At 36.8% G+C, this 20,256-nt stretch overlaps 1 protein-coding gene across 1 annotated transcript; it reads left to right on the top strand.

Moving 5' to 3' along the window:
• The first annotated feature begins 2,945 nt into the window (after nt 1–2,945).
• On the top strand, nt 2,946–20,013 carry Znf529 (zinc finger protein 529). The gene is given in 6 exon segments (XM_078033156.1): nt 2,946–5,123; nt 5,465–5,558; nt 6,890–7,016; nt 15,224–15,729; nt 15,731–16,005; nt 16,007–20,013. Coding segments are annotated over 5 exon segments (1,602 nt in total). The 5' UTR covers nt 2,946–5,123; nt 5,465–5,504; the 3' UTR covers nt 16,647–20,013.
• The last annotated feature ends 243 nt before the right edge of the window (nt 20,014–20,256 follow it).

The raw sequence follows: 20,256 nt of genomic DNA, 5'->3' as shown, positions 1-20,256 counted from the left end.
ACTGAAGATTATAAAGATTTTAGGCCTCATTTGCAAGGAAACAGGAAAAAGGCTACATATTCCACAGTATATTTTGCAACACAAGTAGAGTGGATGGCTCAGTCATAGGGAACTTTATTAGATAATGCCAAATTGTTTTCCAGTTTATATCTGTGTTCTAGTGAGGGAATATATTAGTCCTAGAACCTTATTTCTTTTTGGGGGGGGCCGATTTATCCTTTTTAAAAAATTTTTTAAAAATTTGTTCTTTTTAGATCTACATGACAGTAGAATGTATTTTAACATATTGCACATACATGGAGTATAACTTATTCTAATTAGGATCCCATTCTTGTGGTTTAAAATGATGTGGAGTTACACTGGTCATATATTCATATATGAACATGAGAAAGTTATGTCTGATTCATTCTACTGTCTTTCCTATTCCCATCCATGTCTCTTCCCTTCATTTCCCTTTGTCTAATTCAAAGTACTTCTATTCTTCCCTCCCCCTTGTTATTGTGTGTTAGCATCCACATATCAGAGAGAACATCTGGCTTTGGGGGATTGGCTTATTTCACTTAGTCTGATACTCTGATTCCATCCATTACCAACAAATGCCATAATTTCATTTTTCTTCATGGCTGGGTAATATTACATTGTGTATATATACCACATTTTCTTTCTTCATTCATCTGTTGAAGGGCACCTAAATTTGTTCCATAGCTTAGCTATTGTGAATTGAGTTGCTATAAACATTGATGTGCTGCATCACTGTGGAGTGCTGATTTTAAGTCCTTTGGGTATATACTGAGGAGTGGGATAACTGGGTCAAATGGTGGTTCTATTCCAAGTTTTCTGAGAAATTGTCATACTGCTTTCCTGTGTATTTGCACCCATTTGCAATCCCACCAGCAATGTTGCACCAATTTGTAGTCCCACCTGCGATGCAATCCCCCCATCCTTGCCAACATTTTTACTTGTATTTTTTTTATAGTACACAAATAGAGCACACATTTTCTATGGTTGTACACAAAGTAGATCTTCATGTCTTCACACATGTATCTAAGGTAATGATGTCCATCTAATACCACCATCATTCCTATTCCCATGCCCCCTCCCTTCCCCTCCTGCCACTTTACCATATCCAAATTCCTCCATTCTCCCATGCTCTCCACCACCAACCCACATCATGGATCAGCATCCATTTATCAAAGAAGACATTCAGCCTTTGTTTTTTGGCGATTGGTTTACTTCACTTAGCATGATGTTCTCCAACTCCATTCACTTACCTACAAAGGCCATGATTTTATTCTCTTTTAATGCTGAGTAATATTCCATCGTGTATATAAACCACAGTTTCTTTATCCATTCATCTATTGAAGGGCATCTAGGTTGATTCCACAATTTAGGCATTTGAATTGGGATGCTATAATCATTGATGTGTCTGCATCAATATACTATACTGTTTTTAAGTCCTTTGCATATAAATTGAGGAGTAGGTATCTGGGTCAAATGGTGGTTCCATTCCAAGTTTTCTGAAAAAACTCCATACTGCTTTCCAGAATGGTTGCACCAGTTTTCAGTCCCACCAGCAATGTATGAGGGTACTTTTTTTCCCCCACATCCTTGCCAACATTTTTATTACTTATAGTCTTGATGAGTGCCATTCTGACTGGAGGGAGACGGAATCTCAGTGTAGTTTTAATTTACATTTCTCTGCTAGAGATGTTGAACTTTCCTTTAAGTACTTTAAATAGTTTGAAATACTGGTTTTTACAGAACATATTTTATTTAGGAAATGATTTTTTAGATACTATGAGTTGTATCTTGTGATCAGAACTATTTCCAGCTTGACTTAGAATGTCTAAAGATGTTAATCACCCACAATTTCATCCAGTAGTAACAAGAAAAAATTAATTTCAACTAACTTAAGTGGTAGCAGCAAAAGTATTTTTCTTCTGTTCTATAGATACTATGCATCTGCAACATATTGGCTTTAGTTTGTATGGTTTTTCTAGTTATACAATCCTGTGATCTAGAAATTATAATTTTACCTCTTTCAAGTTTTACTTGCTCACTAGAAACAATTCTGCAAGCAAAATAACATATATGAGACATGAATTTCTCAATAACTCATTAGTATTACAAAGTGATCCACTTTTAGTCATCATGAAATGTACAAACAAAACCATAATAAATAGTTGGTATAGACTCATTGATTTTCCTGTGATCTCATGTCACAAACCCACAATCCCACAGACCCACCATGACATTCCATTTACAAACCTAGGGAATCCATCACATAACCCTATATAGACATCAAACCAAACTCAGAAAGCAGTTGCCTCAAACTCAACTCCTTTACAATTATCCTAAAATTTTATCAGTTTCTTAGAAAGTTAAACATAAACTTATCAATTACCCAGCAATTTTTCTTCTAGAGTTTACCCAGAAGAAATGAAAGTATTTGTTAACTTTACAATGTTTAAGACCTGAAAATAAACCAAATGATATTAAGAGAAAAATGAATAAATAAATTGTGGCACATTAGCACAATGGAATGCTCATTTGAAATTTAAACTATATTAATATAGTATAAACTACATTAAGAAGTATATAAATAAAATATAAACTGCATTAAGAAGTATGAGGGCTGGGGTTGTGGCTCAGCAGTAGAGCACTTGCCTAGGAAGTAAGTGCAAGGCCCACCTCAGTTCAATCTTCAGCATCACATAAAAATAAATAAAATATTGTTGTGTTGTGAACTGATAAATACTATCAATAAGAGTATAATATAGGTTATAGATTAGTAAAAAAGAATACAGATTATGGATATAAGATTTTGATAAGTGAGATAAGACAATTATAAAGCAAGAACTGTCACAGGCCTGACTCCATTTTGCTGCCTCCGATAAAAAAGTTACAAGAGTTTTTTTTTTATGAGAAAATGAAATAAAAGCTGTTTTCTTATAAAAAATTGTTTTCTGTACTTTGTACTCCACAAATTGTACCTTGATGTGAGTGCCCTTGTGAGTCTACATGACTTTGAATTGGTTTCTCGGCCCCACCAACCCCCATCCCCCAAATTCAGGATACCACTGTCTAGCACCTGCTTGAACCCAGGACTGTGGTCAACTGAACTGCAAAGGTAATGGCTTTTTTTTAGTTTCTATTTATCGCTTGATTGTTGACCAGAAAATTCCAGTCCTGCCTAGAGCCCACAGGTCCCACTTATTAATGTTTTAATTTCTGTGATTGGCTCGCTTATGTGGGTCACTGAGTTGGGATTTTTGTGCTTATAGTCTCCTTGGATGGACCAGGAAGCTGCTATCCTCCCATAGAGCTTGAGTCTATGCTGTGGGTGACAGTCACTGACCCAATAAATAAAGCTCTTTTTTGATTTGAAATTCGGACTTAAGAGTGGTTTCTGGAGTGGCTCCCCATAACATTGTGTCCAACTACCATTAAAAAACTTTTTTTTTTTTTAAAGTAGTAGTATGAGAGATACTATGATCAGCTAAAGGAGACAGGGAATTCTCAACTGAAAACTAAATTATGGTGACAGAAACTGGAACTCTGACTGTAGTGAAACTGATTGGAAAAGGACACCTGATAAGTTCCCGCCCACAAACTGAGCGTCTACAAACACGTCCGACGCCGCCCTGGGCGCTGGGGCGTTCTTTTGGGGAAGAACTAAGGAAACCCTCCAGCAACCCTCGGTCCTGATCACGCCCCACGCCCTGGGGCTCTGCACTTTCAGGCCCCAGTAGAGCGAACCTCCCTCCTACCCAGGCTGCCAGTTCTGACCTCGGCCCTACCCGGCCGAACTCAAGATGCTCCTTCTAGGGTTCGGGGTTCCAGTTTTCCAGCGGGTGGGGGCAACTCGGGATTCCGATGTACTTCCGGCGCCAACCCTAGCAAGCACTTCCGGCTTCCTTTGCTCGGAGGCCTGGGTTTTTATTATTTTCTCCGCCTGCTTCCAGACGACTGACGGTCTTCAATCCTCCTCCGAGTTCCTGGGAACTCCTGGGAGATTCCCGAGCCTCTTATGGTCTGTATGGACGGTGGGTTGTGCCTGAACGTTTGGACTTGCTGGGGTTGGACTCCGATTCCCACAGGCCCAGAGCCACGGATGAACCTGGAGCGTTGGTTCCCCTTCCGGTGTGGTGGTGTGGCGCACTTCCTGGGGGAGTTGAGGCGGCTGAGGCAGGCCCCTGCTCTCCCGAGGCGGGATGGATACTGTGGAGCCTGCGCGAGCCGCGAACATTTGTGACGGCGACCCTGCAGGGTGTGGATGTAGGAGAGGGAAGGGCTGAATGTGTTTGTGACGACGCCCTGGTGTGCGCCCTGATTGGTGTCTGATCGGACTCGTGTGACCGTTTCACTTGGTGTTTGGTGATGTAGGTGTTTCACTCTGTGACCTACTTGCCGAGCGTACCAGATGAAGTTTTTGTTTTCAACGAGTCCGTAGTGTCCCTTCTTCTTTTTTGTGATATTCTCGGTACCCAGCTTGGTGCATAACATAGAAGGGCATTGTGGAGTGAGTGACCACCCACCCAGGTTCTAGTTGTGGGTTCCATGTTTTTTTTTTTTTGGAACATGTTTCCGGAATTGTCTTTTTCTGTCCTCACAGCTAGCTGTAGAGAAATAGTCATCACAAGAGAAGTCGTGTATTTCGGCTCAGAGTGGAAGTTCCAAGCAGAAAAGAACATTCTAAGTCATGAGGTGTGAAGTGCATTGGCCTCCCAGATATGCTCCTGGGAAGATATTGAGGGGAGGGAGTTTTTCCTGGGAGATGGCCCCTTAAATACCCTGTGGAGGCATTTACACATTTCCTAACCACAGTATTTCCTGAGCTGTGTCCACTAGAAGCTGATGTGAACCCCGAGGACAGGCTCTAGGCATTGATGATTCTGACACAGAGAAGAGTCTGTAGTTTTCTAGTTTCCCCTCTTCCATCTGGGTTTATGGGTTGTGTATGATGGGTGCTTGTCTCGTGGTGGACAGTATTATTTAGCCAGTCCAAGATCTCACAAGTCAGACTGATCTCACAAGTCCTTTCTTCTTGGTCATGTTATTCCTCAAGAGAAAGAAGGCTCCTGAAGTGAAAAGGAGCACTGCTTTTTAACAGCCATCTCAAGGTCAGTTTGTATTTATTTTTGTTCTGTCAAATGCATTTTTCGTTTTTTTGTTTTTTTTCAAGTGCTGAGTACTTGAAAAAAGTACTCAGGCCCTTGTGCATGCTATGTCAAATATATTTTTGTTTTATGAAAAAAACTATTTGCTTTCCTTCTCCTGAATTGCCTTGCCTTATTGTGACCTATCCTTTTATCTAGTTCCTAGATTTTCCCTTCCTAAGTAATAACATAGAGATGGATCTCCTTTTCCTCCAGTGCCATTTATTTCTTCAGTTACTGTGTGTTCCTAGGGCCATTTCCAGAGGCCTTAATTTTTTTGTGTTGTTGCGATAATATTTTATCAGTTTCACTGGGGAACATGCCCATCCAGCTTTACCCACTCTTATGCCAGAAGTGGAATTTCCTGACCGGTTCTTCACAGTTCTAACCATGGACCATGTGAGTAATTTCTCTCTTCATGAATATTTCCTTTTTCTGAATACACAACAGCTATAATAGAGAACGAATACCACATCCTCATCTTTTTCATTTTCTAGTGAGGGCTAGAATCAATCAGTGTCCCTTCTGTGTGTCCATCTGTTCTCCAAATGATGTTCAACACTCCCTATGTCTTCAGTCTACTATAGAATAAGAATGGAATCCCTGGATTTTCCTTGTCATATTATTGAATATGGGAAAAAAAGCAGACAAATATTTGATGACATGGGCAAACTCTAAAATTCTCCACAGACCTGAGTTTCCAGATGGATTTGATTTGGCCCCAAGTTATACAAAGTGATAAGATTAAAATTAGAAAATATTGGGCTGGGGATGTGGCTCAAGTGGTAGCACGCTCGCCTGGCATGCGTGCGGCCCGGGTTCGATCCTTAGCACCATATACAAACAAAGATGTTGTGTCCGCCGAAAACTAGAAAATAAATATTAAAAAAAAAAAGAAAAAATTAGAAAATATTGGCTGGGGATATGGCTCAAGCAGTAGCGGGCTTACCTGGCATGCGCAGGACTCTGGGTTTGATCCTCAACACCATATAAAGATGTTGTGTCCACCTAAAAAAACTAAAATAAATATTAAAAAATAATAATTAGAAAATATCTCATTTCACCTAAATGCTTAAGTGTAAGTAAGTCGCTTTTGAATAGGTAGTCTATTTTGTAGCCACTAAAAAGCATGTATTAAATAATTTGTCATCAGAAGTAATAATTGTAAAATATGAAATGATACATAACATATAGCATTGAACTGGGGGCTTCAAGAAGTATGTAAGTTTTATCTTTTGAAGCACTGGAGATAGAACTCAGGGTCTTATACATGGTAGGCAAGTGCTCTACTATTAAGCTGTTATACCTTTAGTTCCTGTGAGGGATTTTTAATTTATTTTCTAAGTTAGATATTTTTTTATGCAGAGGAATGAAGATACAGAAACTTAATCTTTATTGATGATTCATGAAGTGGACCCATAGCAACATGCAATGGCATATAGACACTATCTTATTTAATATGTGAACTGATTATTTTATTAATTCCCAGACATGTTTGGCTACTTACAGAATCCCACATTGTTTCAGATTTCTCTGCATTAAATGGATTCTTTAAAGACATACATAACCTGATTTGGAAACACTAATTCCCTTATTTCTTAAGTCATAGGCTTATATCCACAGTATACTTGATTAACATCTAGTTCCCTTTCTATAATGCAGTTTTTAATTTCTTTTTCTTGAAAAGATTTCCTTAAATTTTACTGTAATATTTGGGTTTATTGTTTCAGGAATTGGTGACATTCAGAGATGTTGTCATCAACTTCTCTCAGGAAGAGTGGGAATACCTGGATTCTGCTCAGAGGGATTTGTATTGGGATGTGATGATGGAGAACTATAGCAACATGGTCTCACTGGGTAAATTTATCTGCATCAAATAATTTAGTATATGTTCTCTAGAATATAAACTAATATTCAGTGAACTCAACACTATCTTTTAAAAAAAACTACTGAATTTCTTCTCCCTGTTCCAAAAATATTGTTTCATTGTTGTTATATTCTAGAGTAATCCTCCACTAAATATCTTCCTCATATTCATACCAGGCAATTTATATAATTTCTATCTTCCTTGATTCTAAGGGAGCTGGAATTGACTTATAGGACATATATAGCATATCATAGGGATATTATATTGTATTTGATCTCAGAATTGCTGTAGATTTATTATGTTGTTTTCTTTTCCACTCTGTTGGACAAACACTATGTCATGTCCCAATTTTTATGACTATTAGAAGAATCTCTACAATTTACATATTGTTGGGTTGATAAACAGAATTCTTCATATTCATTTACTGTCACAAATATAGCTGCTTTTTGGTTAAAGAACGTTGCATTTAATACAGGGTTTGTATTGGTCTTGGTCACCATTGTACAGAGCACTATGTCTTCAACATAGACAGCAAATCAATATGTCTCAGAAAGCTACTTATTTTCCTCTTAGCTTACAAAGTTTTTGCCTCACCTTAAGCTTTAAATAATTGGACTCATTTAATTTTTTTTATTTTAGTTAGTTATATATGATAGTAGACTGCATTTCTGCACTTTGGTATATCATATAGGTGGGTTGACCCATTTAATTCTTAAGGTAACACTGTAACATAAGTACTTTTATATTACTGTTTTATAGAAGACATTGCTTATGACAAAAAATATGATGTATTTGTTTAGGGTTATACCACCTCTTAGTATCAAGAGGCAGCTTTTGGGGCTGGGGTTATAGCTCAGTGATAGAGCACTTGCACTGGGTTCAATCCTCAGCACCACATAAAAACATAAAGATATTGTGTCCAACTTTTTTTAATATATTTAATTTTTAGTTCTCGGCGGACACAACATCTTTGTTTGTATATGGTGGTGAGGATCGAACCCGGGCCGCACGCATGCCAGGCGAGGGCGCTACCACTTGAGCCACATCCCCAGCCCCATTGTGTCCATTTAAAAAAAAGAAAAAGAGGCAGCTTTTCTGCTCTGGCAGGCTGGCAACAATGTATTCTTTTTCTCTTTTAGCTGGAATTTTATTTATTTATTTATTTATTTTAATGTGCTGAGGATTAAACCCACTGAGCTACATACAGCTCCAGCCCAAACACACAGTATTCTTTTTTTAAAATTTTATTTATTTATGTATTTATTTATTTTTTATTGGTTGTTCAAAACATTACAAAGCTCTTGACATATCATATTTCATACATTAGATTCAAGTGGGTTATGAACTCCCATTTTTACCCCAAATAAAGATTGCAGAATCACATTGGTTACACATCCACATTTTTACATAATGCCCTATTAGTACCTGTTGTATTCTGCTACCTTTCCTATCCTTTACTATCCCCCCTCCCCTCCCCTCCCATCTTCTCTCTCTACCCCATCTACTGTAATTCATTTCTTTCCTTGTTTATTTTCCCATTACCCGCACAACCTCTTATATGTAATTTTGTATAACAATGAGGGTCTCCCTCCATTTCCATGCAATTTCCCTTTTCTCTCCCTTTCCCTCCCACCTCATGTCTCTGTTTAATGTTAACCTTTTCTTCCTGCTCTTCCTCCCTGCTCTGTTCTTAGTTGCTCTCATTATATCAAAGAAGACATTTGGTATTTGTTTTTTAGGGATTGGCTAGCTTTACTAAGCATAATCTGCTCTAGTTCCATCCATTTCCCTGCAAATTCCATGATTTTGTCATTTTTTAAAGCTGTGTAATACTCCATGGTTTATAAATGCCACATTTTTTTATCCATTCATCTATTGAAGGGCATCTGGGTTGGTTCCACAGTCTAGCTATTGTGAATTGTGCTGCTGTGAACATCGATGTGGCAGTATCCCTGTAGTATGCTCTTTTAAGGTCTTCAGGGCATAGTCTGAGAAGGGCAATAGCAGGGTCAAATGGTGGTTCCATTCCCAGCTTTCCCAGGAATCTCCATACTGCTTTCCAAATTGGTCACACCAATTTGCAGTCCCACCAGCAATGTACAAGAGTACCCTTTTCCCCACATCCTCGCCAGCACTTGTTGTTGTTTGACTTCATAATGGCTGCCAATCTTACTGGAGTGAGATGGTATCTTAGGGTGGTTTTGATTTGCATTTCTCTGACTGCTAGAGATGGTGAGCATTTTTTCATGTACTTGTTGGTTGATTGTATGTCCTCCTCTGAGAAGTGTCTGTTCAGATCCTTGGCCCATTTATTGATTGGGTTATTTGTTATCTTATTGTCTAATTTTTTGAGTTCTTTGTATACTCTGGATATTAGGGCTCTATCTGAAGTGTGAGGAGTAAAAATTTGTTCCCATGATGTAGGCTCCCTATTTACCTCTCTTATTGTTTCTCTTGCTGAGAAAAAACTTTTTAGTTTAAGTAAGTCCCATTTGTTGATTCTTGTTATTAACTCTTGTGCTATGGGTGTCCTATTAAGGAATTTGGATCCCGACCCCACAATATGTAGATCGGAGACAACTTTTTCTTCTATCAGATGTAGAGTCTCTGATTTGATATCAAGCTCCTTGATCCATTTTGAGTTAACTTTTGTGCATGGCGAGAGGAGGGGATTCAGTTTCATTTTGTTGCATATGTATTTCCAGTTTTCCCAACACCATTTGTTGAAGATGCTATCCTTCCTCCATTGCATGCTTTTAGCCCCTTTATCAAATATAAGATAGTTGTAACTTTGTGGATTAGTCTCTGTGTCCTCTATTCTATACCATTGGTCCACCCACCTGTTTTGGTACCAGTACCATGCTGTTTTTGTCACTATTGCTCTGTAATATAGTTTGAAATCTGGTATCGCTATACCGCCTGATTCACACTTCCTGCTTAGAATTGCTTTTGCTATTCTGGGTCTTTTATTTTTCCATATGAATTTCATGATTGCTTTATCTATTTCTACAAGAAATGCCGTTGGGATTTTGATTGGCATTGCATTAAACCTATAGAGAACTTTTGGTAATATCGCCATTTTGATAATGTTAGTTCTGCCTATCCATGAACAGGGTATATTTTTCCATCTTCTAAGATCCTCTTCTACTTCTCTCTTTATGGTTGTGTAGTTTTCATTGTATAAATCTTTCACCTCTTTTGTTAGGTTGATTCCCAAGTATTTTATTTTTTTTGAGGATATTGTGAATGGAGTGTTTTTCCTCATTTCCATTTCAGAAGTTTTGTCGCTGATATACAGAAATGCCTTTGATTTATGCGTGTTGATTTTATATCCTGCCACTTTGCTGAATTCATTTATTAGTTCTAGTAGTTTCTTTGTGGACCCTTTTGGGTCTTCTAGGTGTAGAATCATGTCATTCGCAAATAGTGATAATTTAAGTTCTTCTTTTCCTATTTTTATGCCTTTAATTTCTTTCGTCTAATTGCTCTGGCCAGTGTTTCGAGAACTATATTGAGTAGAAGTGGTGATAGAGGGCATCCCTGTCTTGTTCCAGATTTTAGAGGGAATGCCTTCAATTTTTCTCCATTCAGAATGATGCTAGCCTGAGGCTTAGCATAGATAGCTTTTACAATGTTGAGGTAAGTTCCTGTTATCCCTAGTTTTTCTAATGTTTTGAACATAAAGGGACGCTGTACTTTGTCGAATGCTTTTTCTGTGTCTATCGAGATGATCATATGGTTCTTATCTTTAAGTCTATTGATGTGGTGAATAACATTTATTGATTTTCATATATTGAACCAGCCTTGCATCCCAGGGATGAATCCTACTTGATCATGGTGCACAATTCTTTTGATGTGTTTTTGTATTCGATTCGCCAGAATTTTATTGAGGATTTTTGCATCTAGGTTCATTAGAGATATTGGTCTGTAGTTTTCTTTCTTTGAGATATCTTTGTCTGGTTTCGGAATCAGGGTGATGTTGGCCTCATAGAATGAATTTGGAAGAGCTCCCTCTTTTTCTATTTCCTGAAATAAACTTGAAAAGTATTGGTATTAATTCTTCTTTAAAGGTTTTGTAAAACTCCACTGTATACCCATCCGGTCCTGGGCTTTTCTTGGTTGGTAGTCTTTTGATTGCTTCTTCAATTTCATCCATTGATATTGGTCTGTTCAAATTGTGTGTATCCTCCTGACTCAGTCTTGGCAAATCATATGACTTAAGAAATTTATCGATGTCTTCACTATCTTCTATTTTATTGGAATATAGGTTTTCAAAATAATTTCTAATTGTCTTCTGTATTTCTGTAGCATCTGTTGTGATATTGCCTTTTTCATCCCCTATGTTAGTAATTTGAGTTCTCTCTCTTCTTCTCTTCTTTAGCATGGCTAAGGGTCTGTCGATCTTTTTTATTTTTTCGAAGAACCAACTTTTAGTTTTGTTAATTTTTTCAATAGTTTCTTTTGTTTCAATTTCGTTGATTTCCGCTCTGATTTTAATTATTTCTTGCCTTCTACTTCTTTTGCTGTTGTTTTGCTCTTCTTTTTCTAGGATTTTGAGATGAAGTATGAGATCATTTATTTGTTGATTTTTTCTTTTTTTTAAGGAATGAACTCCAAGCAATGAATTTTCCTCTTAGAACTGCTTTCAGTGTTTCCCATAGATTCCGATATGTTGTGTCTGTGTTTTCATTTATCTCTAAGAATTTTTTAATTTCCTCCTTGATGTCTTCTATAACGCATTGATCATTCAGTAACCTATTGTTCATTCTCCAAGTGATGCATGATTTTTCCTTACTTCTTTTATCATTGATTTTCAGTTTCATTCCATTATGATCAGATAAGATGCATGGTATTATCTCTACTCCTTTATGTTGTCTAAGAGTTGCCCTGTGACATAATACATGATCTGTTTTTGAGAAGGATCCATGTGCTGCTGAGAAAAAAGTGTAACTGCTTGATGTTATATATGTCAATTAAGTCTAGGTTATTAATTGTGTTATTGAGTTCTATAGTTTCCTTATTCAACTTTTGTTTGGAAGATCTGTCCAGTGGTGAGAGTGGTGTGTTGAAGTCTCCCATGATTATTTTATGGTGGTCTATTAGACTCTTGAACTTGAGAAGAGTTTGTTTGATGAACATAGCTGCACCATTGTTTGGGGCATATATATATATATATGTATGATTGTTATGTGTTGTTGGGGTATGGTTCCCTTGAGCAGTATGTAGTGTCCCTCTTTATCCCTTTTGATTAACTTTGGCTTGAAATCTATTTTATTTGATGAGTATGGACACTCCTGCTTGTTTCCAAAGTCCATATGAGTGATATGATTTTTCCCAACCCTTCACCTTCAGTCTATGTTTGTATTTTCCTATCAAATGCGTCTCCTGAAGGCAGCATATTGCTGAGTTTTGTTTTGTGATCCATTCTACTAGCCTGTGTCTCTTAATTGGTGAGTTTAAGCTGTTAACATTTAGGGTTATTATTGAGATATGGGTTGTTCTTCCAGCCATATTTGTTTATTTATGTTACTAAACATGGTTTGTTTTCCTCTTTGATTATTTTCCCCCGTTTACTGTACTACCTCCCGCTTTTGGTTTTCATTGATATTTTCCTTTTCCTCTTCCTGTAATATTTTGCCGAGGATGTTTTGAAGAGATGGTTTTCTAGCTGCAAATTCTTTTAACTTTTGTTTATCGTGGAAGGTTTTAATTTCATCTTCCATCCTGAAGCTTAATTTTGCTGGATACACAATTCTTGGTTGGAACCCATTTTCTTTCAGTGTTTGAAATATGTTATTCCAGGATCTTCTAGCTTTCAGAGTCTGTGTTGAAAGATCAGCTGTTATCCTGATTGGTTTACCACTAAATGTAATCTGCTTCCTTTCTCTTGTAGCTTTTAAAATTCTCTCCTTATTCTGTATATTGGGCATCTTCATTATAATGTGTCTAGGTGTGAATCTCTTATGATTTTGCACATTCGGCATCCTGTAGGCTTCTAGGATTTGGGATTCTGTCTCATTCTTCAAGTCTGGGAAGTTTTCTCATATTATTTCATTGAATAGATTGCTCATTCCTTTGGTTTGGACCTCTATACCTTTCTGTATCCCAATGACTCTTATGTTTGGTCTCTTTATGTTATCCCATATTTCTTGGATGTTCTGCTCATGGTTTCTTAACAGTCTTGCCGAGCTGTCTATGTTCTTTTCAAGTTGAAATACTTTGTCTTCATTGTCTGATGTTCTATCTTCTAAGTGTTCTACTCTGCTGGTAGTATTCTCAATTGAGTTTTTAAGTTGGTTTATTGCTTCCTGCATTTCTAGGATTTCTGTTTGTTTTTTATAACCTCTATCTCCCTGTATAGTTGATCTTTTGCTTCTTGGATTTGTTTATGTAATTCATAAGTGATCTTTCATTGTCTGATTTTGCTGTCTAATGTCTTCCTTGAGACTCCAGATCATCTGAAGCATGTATATCCTGAATTCTTTATCTGACATTCCATCTGCTGCAGCTATTACCTCTTCTAACGTTGAGTTGACCTGCATTGCTTGTGGTCCTTTCTTTCCTTGTCTTTTCATACTGCTCGCATTTCTTTCTGCTTGGTGAAACTGTTGTGTTATTGAATTTTCCCCCTATATATTTATCTTGCTCTTGTATAGTTGAAAAGTCTCCCTTGCAGGGGTGGGCGGCGGCTGTGCTCCTCCTCCAATTGGGGTGATCTGTCTACCACGCTGATGGGCCTCTGGGCCTGTTCTGCCGGTCATCTCAGGTCTGCCTACCTTGCAGGCACGGGCAGTGGCTCTGCTCTGCCCTTACTCCAATTGGGGTGACGTGTCTACCACGCCAGCAGGTCGCTGGGCCTGTTCTGGGTGCGGGAGGCGCCTCTGCTCTGCCCCTACTCCAATTGAGGTGACGTGTCTACCATGCCGGCAGGCCGCTGGGCCTGTTCCGCCGGTCGGTCACAGGTCTGACTACCTTGCGGTCGTGGGCAGCAGCTCTGCTCTGCCCCTACTCCAATTGGGGAGACGTGACTACCATTCCGGCGGGTTTCGCCAGCGGGTTTCACCCGCGGGTTTCTGGGCCTGTTCCGGGTGCAGGTGGCAGCTCTGCTCTGCCCCTACTCCAATTGGGGTGAGGGGACTCAAAAATAAATATTTTTTAAAAATTAAAGGGGGCTGGGGTTGTGGCTCAGCGGTTGAGGGCTCGCCTAGCATGTGTGAGGGCCTGGGTTCGATCCTCAGCACAACATAAAAAAATAAAGGTATTGTGTCCAACTGTAACTTAAAAATAAATATTTTTTTAGAAAAATTTTAAAATAGAAAAAGAAAAATATGAAGGCAATGAACCAGATATTTGAATGAAGATATAAAAATGAATTTACTTTAGGTTCAGCTATCTTAAGGTAGTTAACTTTTGACCTGAGGTGATGAAAAGGAACTGGAATACAAAGAGATTATTTGTGAGAGATGAAATGTCCTTTGAGTTGGTGTAAATGGTAAGAAATGTGTTTTTATCTAGGAGGTGAAAATAGATTAAAAGAAAGGAAGGAAGTTGAGTAAAATGAGGTCTTATAAGCAGCACCTTTTTATCTATGGTAAATTGTTAATAATAAAATTGTTGATATCTGTATATTGTCAAATTTTTATGTGCATAAACAGTAGCTCTGTAAGATGGTAATTATGGGTTCTACATATATATATTTTGATTCACTTTATCTAGATTGGTTCTTCAACATCAGTACTTACAACAAGCTTACAAAGATGATCAACATCTACATTTCAGATCCAGTAACTTAATATGTTTCCTTATCAAAAATCTCACTGTTAGCACTGTCTGAATTCTCTTTCTGCAGATTTTATAACAGTACTTTAACTATTTACTTATTTATTTTGTTAGTTTTTTGGTACCAAGAATTGAATCCACGTGTGCTTTACCACTGAGATACATCCTCAGCCTCTTTCATTTTTTATTTTGAAACAGGATCTTATTAAGTTGCTTAGGACCTTGCGAAGTTGCTAAGGCTGGCTTTGAACTGTGATCCTTCTGCCTCAGCTCCTTAATCACTAGGATTACAGGCATCTACCACCAAGCCCAGCTAAATATTCATTTTTACTGTGAATTATATTGTTTGTTTTTTCAGTTTTCTATGAGTTCTATTATTGTGACGGGGGGGAATTTGTTTTTTCCCTTTTTTTTTCAGATTTGGAGTCTAGGTATGAGACAGAGATTTTATCTGTAAGAAAGGATGTTTTGGGAAACAGTGGTTCTCAGTTGGAAGTTACAGAAAATAGCAATCTCATTGACTTCAAAAGCTCCATTTTCAGAAATTACTGGCAAAGCAAAAACAAGATTGAAGTAAAAGGACCTGGATGGAGATGTTTCAATAAGATGAAAATCATCTCTGGCAAACAGCCCAATTATAAGAATTATAAATATCTTACATTACCTCAGAGAATGCTTGGTGGTGCAAAGCCCTATGAATATAAGGAATGTGGGCAAGTGTTCAGTTGTGACTCAAACTTTGATAACTATCAGAGAATAATACATACTGATGAGAAAACCTATGAATGTAATGGATGCTGGAAAAACTCTGGGATGGATAATTCACATATACTACAATTGAATATTCATACTGGAGTGAAGCCTTGTAAATATATGGAACATGGGAATAAACTTAGTTTCTATGAAGATCTTAGTCTTTACCAAAAAAATTTATAGCATTGGGAAGTTCTATAAGTGTAAGGAATATGGGAGGATCTTTAGAAATGTTGGAGAAATTACTCCCATTCATAGAATTTGTGATGGTGAAAAGCCCTATGAATGTACATTCTGTGGGAAATCCTTTAGGGTGTATGCACAACTTATTCAACATCAGAAAATTCATACTGATGAGAAACCTTACAAATGTATGGAATGTGGCAAGGACTTTAGATTTCATTCACAGCTTACTGAACTTCAGAGAATTCATACTGGTGAGAAACCACAAATGTATCCACTGTGAGAAGGTTTTTAGAATTAGTTCACAACTCATTGAACATCAGAGAATTCACACTGGTGAGAAACCTTATGCATGCAAGGAATGTGGGAAGGCTTTTGGAATCTGTAGAGAACTTGCTCGACATCAGAGAATTCATACAGGTAAGAAACCCTATGAATGTAAGTCATGTGGAAAGGTCTTCAGAAATAGTTCATCCCTGACTAGGCATCAGAGAATCCATACTGGTGAGAAACCCTATAAATGTAAAGAATGTGAGAAAGCTTTTGGAGTAGGCAGTGAACTTACCCGACATTAGCGAATTCATAGTGGTCAGAAACCTTATGAATGTAAGGAGTGTGGTAAGTTCTTCAGACTTACTTCAGCCCTTATTCAACATCAGAGAATTCCCAGTGGTGAAAAACCCTATGAATGTAAGATCTGTGGGAAGGCCTTTAGACATAGTTCAGCCCTTACTGAACTTCAGAGAATTCATACTGGAGAGAAACCTTATGAATGCAAGGCATGTGGGAAGGCCTTTAGACATAGTTCATCTTTTACAAAACATCAGAGAATTCATGGTGCTGAGAAACCCTATGAATGTAAGGAATGCAGGAATGCCTTTAGTGTGGGTGAGAATATTACTTGAAAAATTTCTACTATTTTTTAATGAAATGAGTATTTATTTGAATGAAATGAGTATGTGAGGGCCTTTTCCTTGTGATTTTCACTGGAAAAAAATTTGAGGATATAAAATATAATCAAGGATGATTCATATCCCTCTCCTTTTACAGTCTGTTCCCAGACTTCATGGTCATTCTGTGTTTCAAAAAAGTTTTCAATCATTGGTGACATGTATACCTTTATAATTTTGTTAAATACTGCCAAAAATTTCTGTTTTTATATTAATAGTCTCATTCTTTATTGACTCATGATGGTCTCTTCATCATTTCTGAAATTTGTGGAATACATGTTCATCTAATAATTAGTGGTTTCAGTTAATTTTGTGAGTTTCTTGTCCATATATTTTCTCTTAATTGCTTTTGGTGTTTATGTTTTCATTGTTTTGTCATTTTTATCATTTGTAATATTAATAAAATATCCTTTTTGTGTTATAATTATTTGCTTCTCTATCTGATATATTTTTCTTCATCTACACAGATAGAGCTCCCAGTTAAATAAAACATAGTTTTAAAGTCTATGACCCTGCCTTGTTAAATTTTCTTTTTGTTTCTATTGCTTTTTATTTATAGATGTGTAACCACCTCTCCATTTTCATCAGTTGTTTGATTTATTTTTAAATTTCTATTTTGTTTTGACACAGCAGATTCCTTTAAATATCTATCATAAAACAATTCTATTAAGGAGCCTTTTATCTCTAGGTGGTACCAGCCAGGATTAAAGTGAAAGGAACATCTTGATATATTTGATGAAAATTACTAAGCCAGCCTTTTTTTCTTATTTGGGGGGGTGAGTACGGGGAATTGAACTTAGGCATTTGACCATATCCCCAGCCCTATTTTGTATTTTATTTAGAGACATGGTCTCAACTGAGTTGCTTAGCACCTTGCTTTTGTGGAGGCTGGCTTTGAACTCTCCATCCTCCTGCCTCAGTCTCTCGAGTCGCTGAGATTACAGGTGTGTGCCACCATGCCTAGGTCTAAACTAGTCTTTTAAACTTGTTTAGCACCCTTAACTATTGCAGTGTCTATAATCTGATCACTGAACTTAAATTAAGGTTTACAAGTATATATTACCATGGTTTCAATTGTTTTTGTGTAGATCCTTTCTTTTTATTTCCTCTCAGAATTACCAGAGTTCAATAATCAGTATTTTGGGGCTAGGGGAGTAGATCAGATGTAGAGCTCATACTTAGCATGCTGAGGCCCTGGATTCAAATTCCAGCACCAACAAATAAACAAATGAGTTAAATAGTATACCTTTCTTTTTTTAGGGTCTTTCTTAAAAAATATTTTTATTTGTAAAGGGACGCAATACCTTTATTTTATTTACTTACTTTTTATTTAGTATTGAGGTTCGAACCCAGTGCCTCACACATGCTGGGCAAGTACACTACCACTGAGCTATAAGTAGAATTCCAGCCCTATTTTAGTAATCTTACATGACCCAAATTGTCTGTTTGACAATTGACAAAGTTATGCAATCAAATGAGATCATGAGTCACTGGTTTTTAGATTTTTTTTAAGAAGAAAATTTAACCATTATATTTAGATAACTTTATGTCACCATTATTCATTAGATTTTCAATTGACATGTTTCCCAGACCTTGGGTACTTTTCAAAGTTTCACATGATCACCAGTAGTAATAACTTTCTCATTGGATATGTTAAGCTATGTTTTCTGTAAGTATTTCTTTATGAGTATTTTATACATGTTTTTTTGTACATGTAGTTGGTGGCTAGTTTATGTCCTACACAGTAAGAAAATGAGTCTGTGATGTACTTCGGTATTACGGTAATTTTCTACTTTGTATCTTTGAAAAGAGTGAACACTATTTATTGAATTACTGTGTGACCACCACTACTGATTTACTCTTGGATTTTATTCTCCGTGGTCATTCTGAGTTAATATCCAGGCTGCTTAATTTTTTGGGCATAGTACTCTAGGACTACTTGTCATGTATTCCTTTGTGTATGTGTTTTTCCTTTCCAACTTAAGGAAATGAAAGCAATGAGCTATATAAACTGTATATAGACATAAAATTGATGGTAGAAACAAAATAGCCATTAAATTTCTTGGCATTTAATTTTTGAAGTCCCTCTTGAATAAATGACAAGTGAATGAGTGAAATGTATCCTTGTTGTATTTCCCTTATTTTTTAATTATAGCCACATTTTTATCATATATTAACATTTTTCTTTGAATTTTATACGAACCCTAAAAGCCAATAAAACTGATGCTGTTTGTGTTCATTATTGTCCTTGTTTTTACTGTAGTTTGGTGCTCAAAAATATGAAACTTCACCATTTGTTTCCATTTTCATTTGTCCCTTTATCCTTTCTGAATTTTCCTTATTCTACATTTAAACTTTATGTTTGTTCAAATTCAAGATGATACTTTCCAATTTATTGCTGTCCTGAACTTATCTATTCCTAAGAAAGTAATCCCACTTCTGTTTACTGGTGAATAGCATTAAACTAGTATGTATGTAAGGGATGCATGGAGAGTTTGTGGTTGTGATTGCTTCGCCACATTCCTGCCCTAACCTGCAGTGTGGCTGTATTTGGAGATAGGCCTTTTAGAATGTAACCAAGGTTGAATAAAGACATAAATAATTGATCTTGATCTAAAATGGATGGTGATCTTCTGCGTGAAGATAGTGACCTTCTAAGGGACATCTCACTTTGCATGCTCACACACCAAGGAAAGGCCACATGAGAACAAAAGAAGACGGGCATCTACAAGCCAAGAAGAAAGCCCTCACCAGGAACTGAATCTACTAGCACCTTGATTGTGGACTTCACAACCTCCAGAACTGTAAGAAAATACTTATCTGTTATTTAAGTCGTATAGTGTATAAGACTTTGCTATGGCATCTCAAACAGACTAACAAAAGGTTTTGGTAATCAGAACTAGGGTATTGCTATTACAAGTGCCTAAAAATGCAGAAGCTAAGCTTTGGAAATAGGTAATGGGCAGAGAGTCTGGAAAAGTTCTAAGACTAATGGTAGATTGATTTTCATTCAAAAAATTATTGATAGATAATATTTGATACTATTATATTACTCCCTGTTTACTAGTTATTTTGTAGATCTTTTTGTTCCTTTCTTTGTCCTCCTTTATGGTTAAGTGGTTTCTCTATCAGTAGGTTTTTATTCCTGACTTTTTGTTTTTAATGTATCAAAATTTTTTTTTTATCTTGGGATAGTCTTATTGGGTTGAATCTGATTGGTGAACTTTGGCCTTCCTATACTAGATACCTGATATTTGTATCTTTTTACAGGTTTGGAAAGTTTTCTGTTAATCTTTAAAATAAACATTCTACCACTTTGTCATTCTCAAGCCTCTCTTTGATACCAATGACATATATATAGATTTATTTTTTGATCATGTCCCACAGATCCTGTAAGCATTCTTCACTCATTCTCATTCTCTTTTTTATTCTCTTGTGTTTTCAAGTAGGCCAATCTTCAAGTTCTTTGACTTTCTTGTGCTTCATCATTTTGATGTTGGTGCTAATATGTAATTCATTTTGCTATTGTGTTTTTCAACTTCAGTAGTTCTGGGGGTTTTTTTAG

Source organism: Ictidomys tridecemlineatus, chromosome 15 (assembly GCF_052094955.1).
Source record: "Ictidomys tridecemlineatus isolate mIctTri1 chromosome 15, mIctTri1.hap1, whole genome shotgun sequence".
In the NCBI taxonomy this organism is placed as follows: Eukaryota; Metazoa; Chordata; class Mammalia; order Rodentia; family Sciuridae; genus Ictidomys; species Ictidomys tridecemlineatus.
Note: the sequence above shows the minus strand (reverse complement) of the source record. Positions and strands in the feature narration are given on the sequence as shown.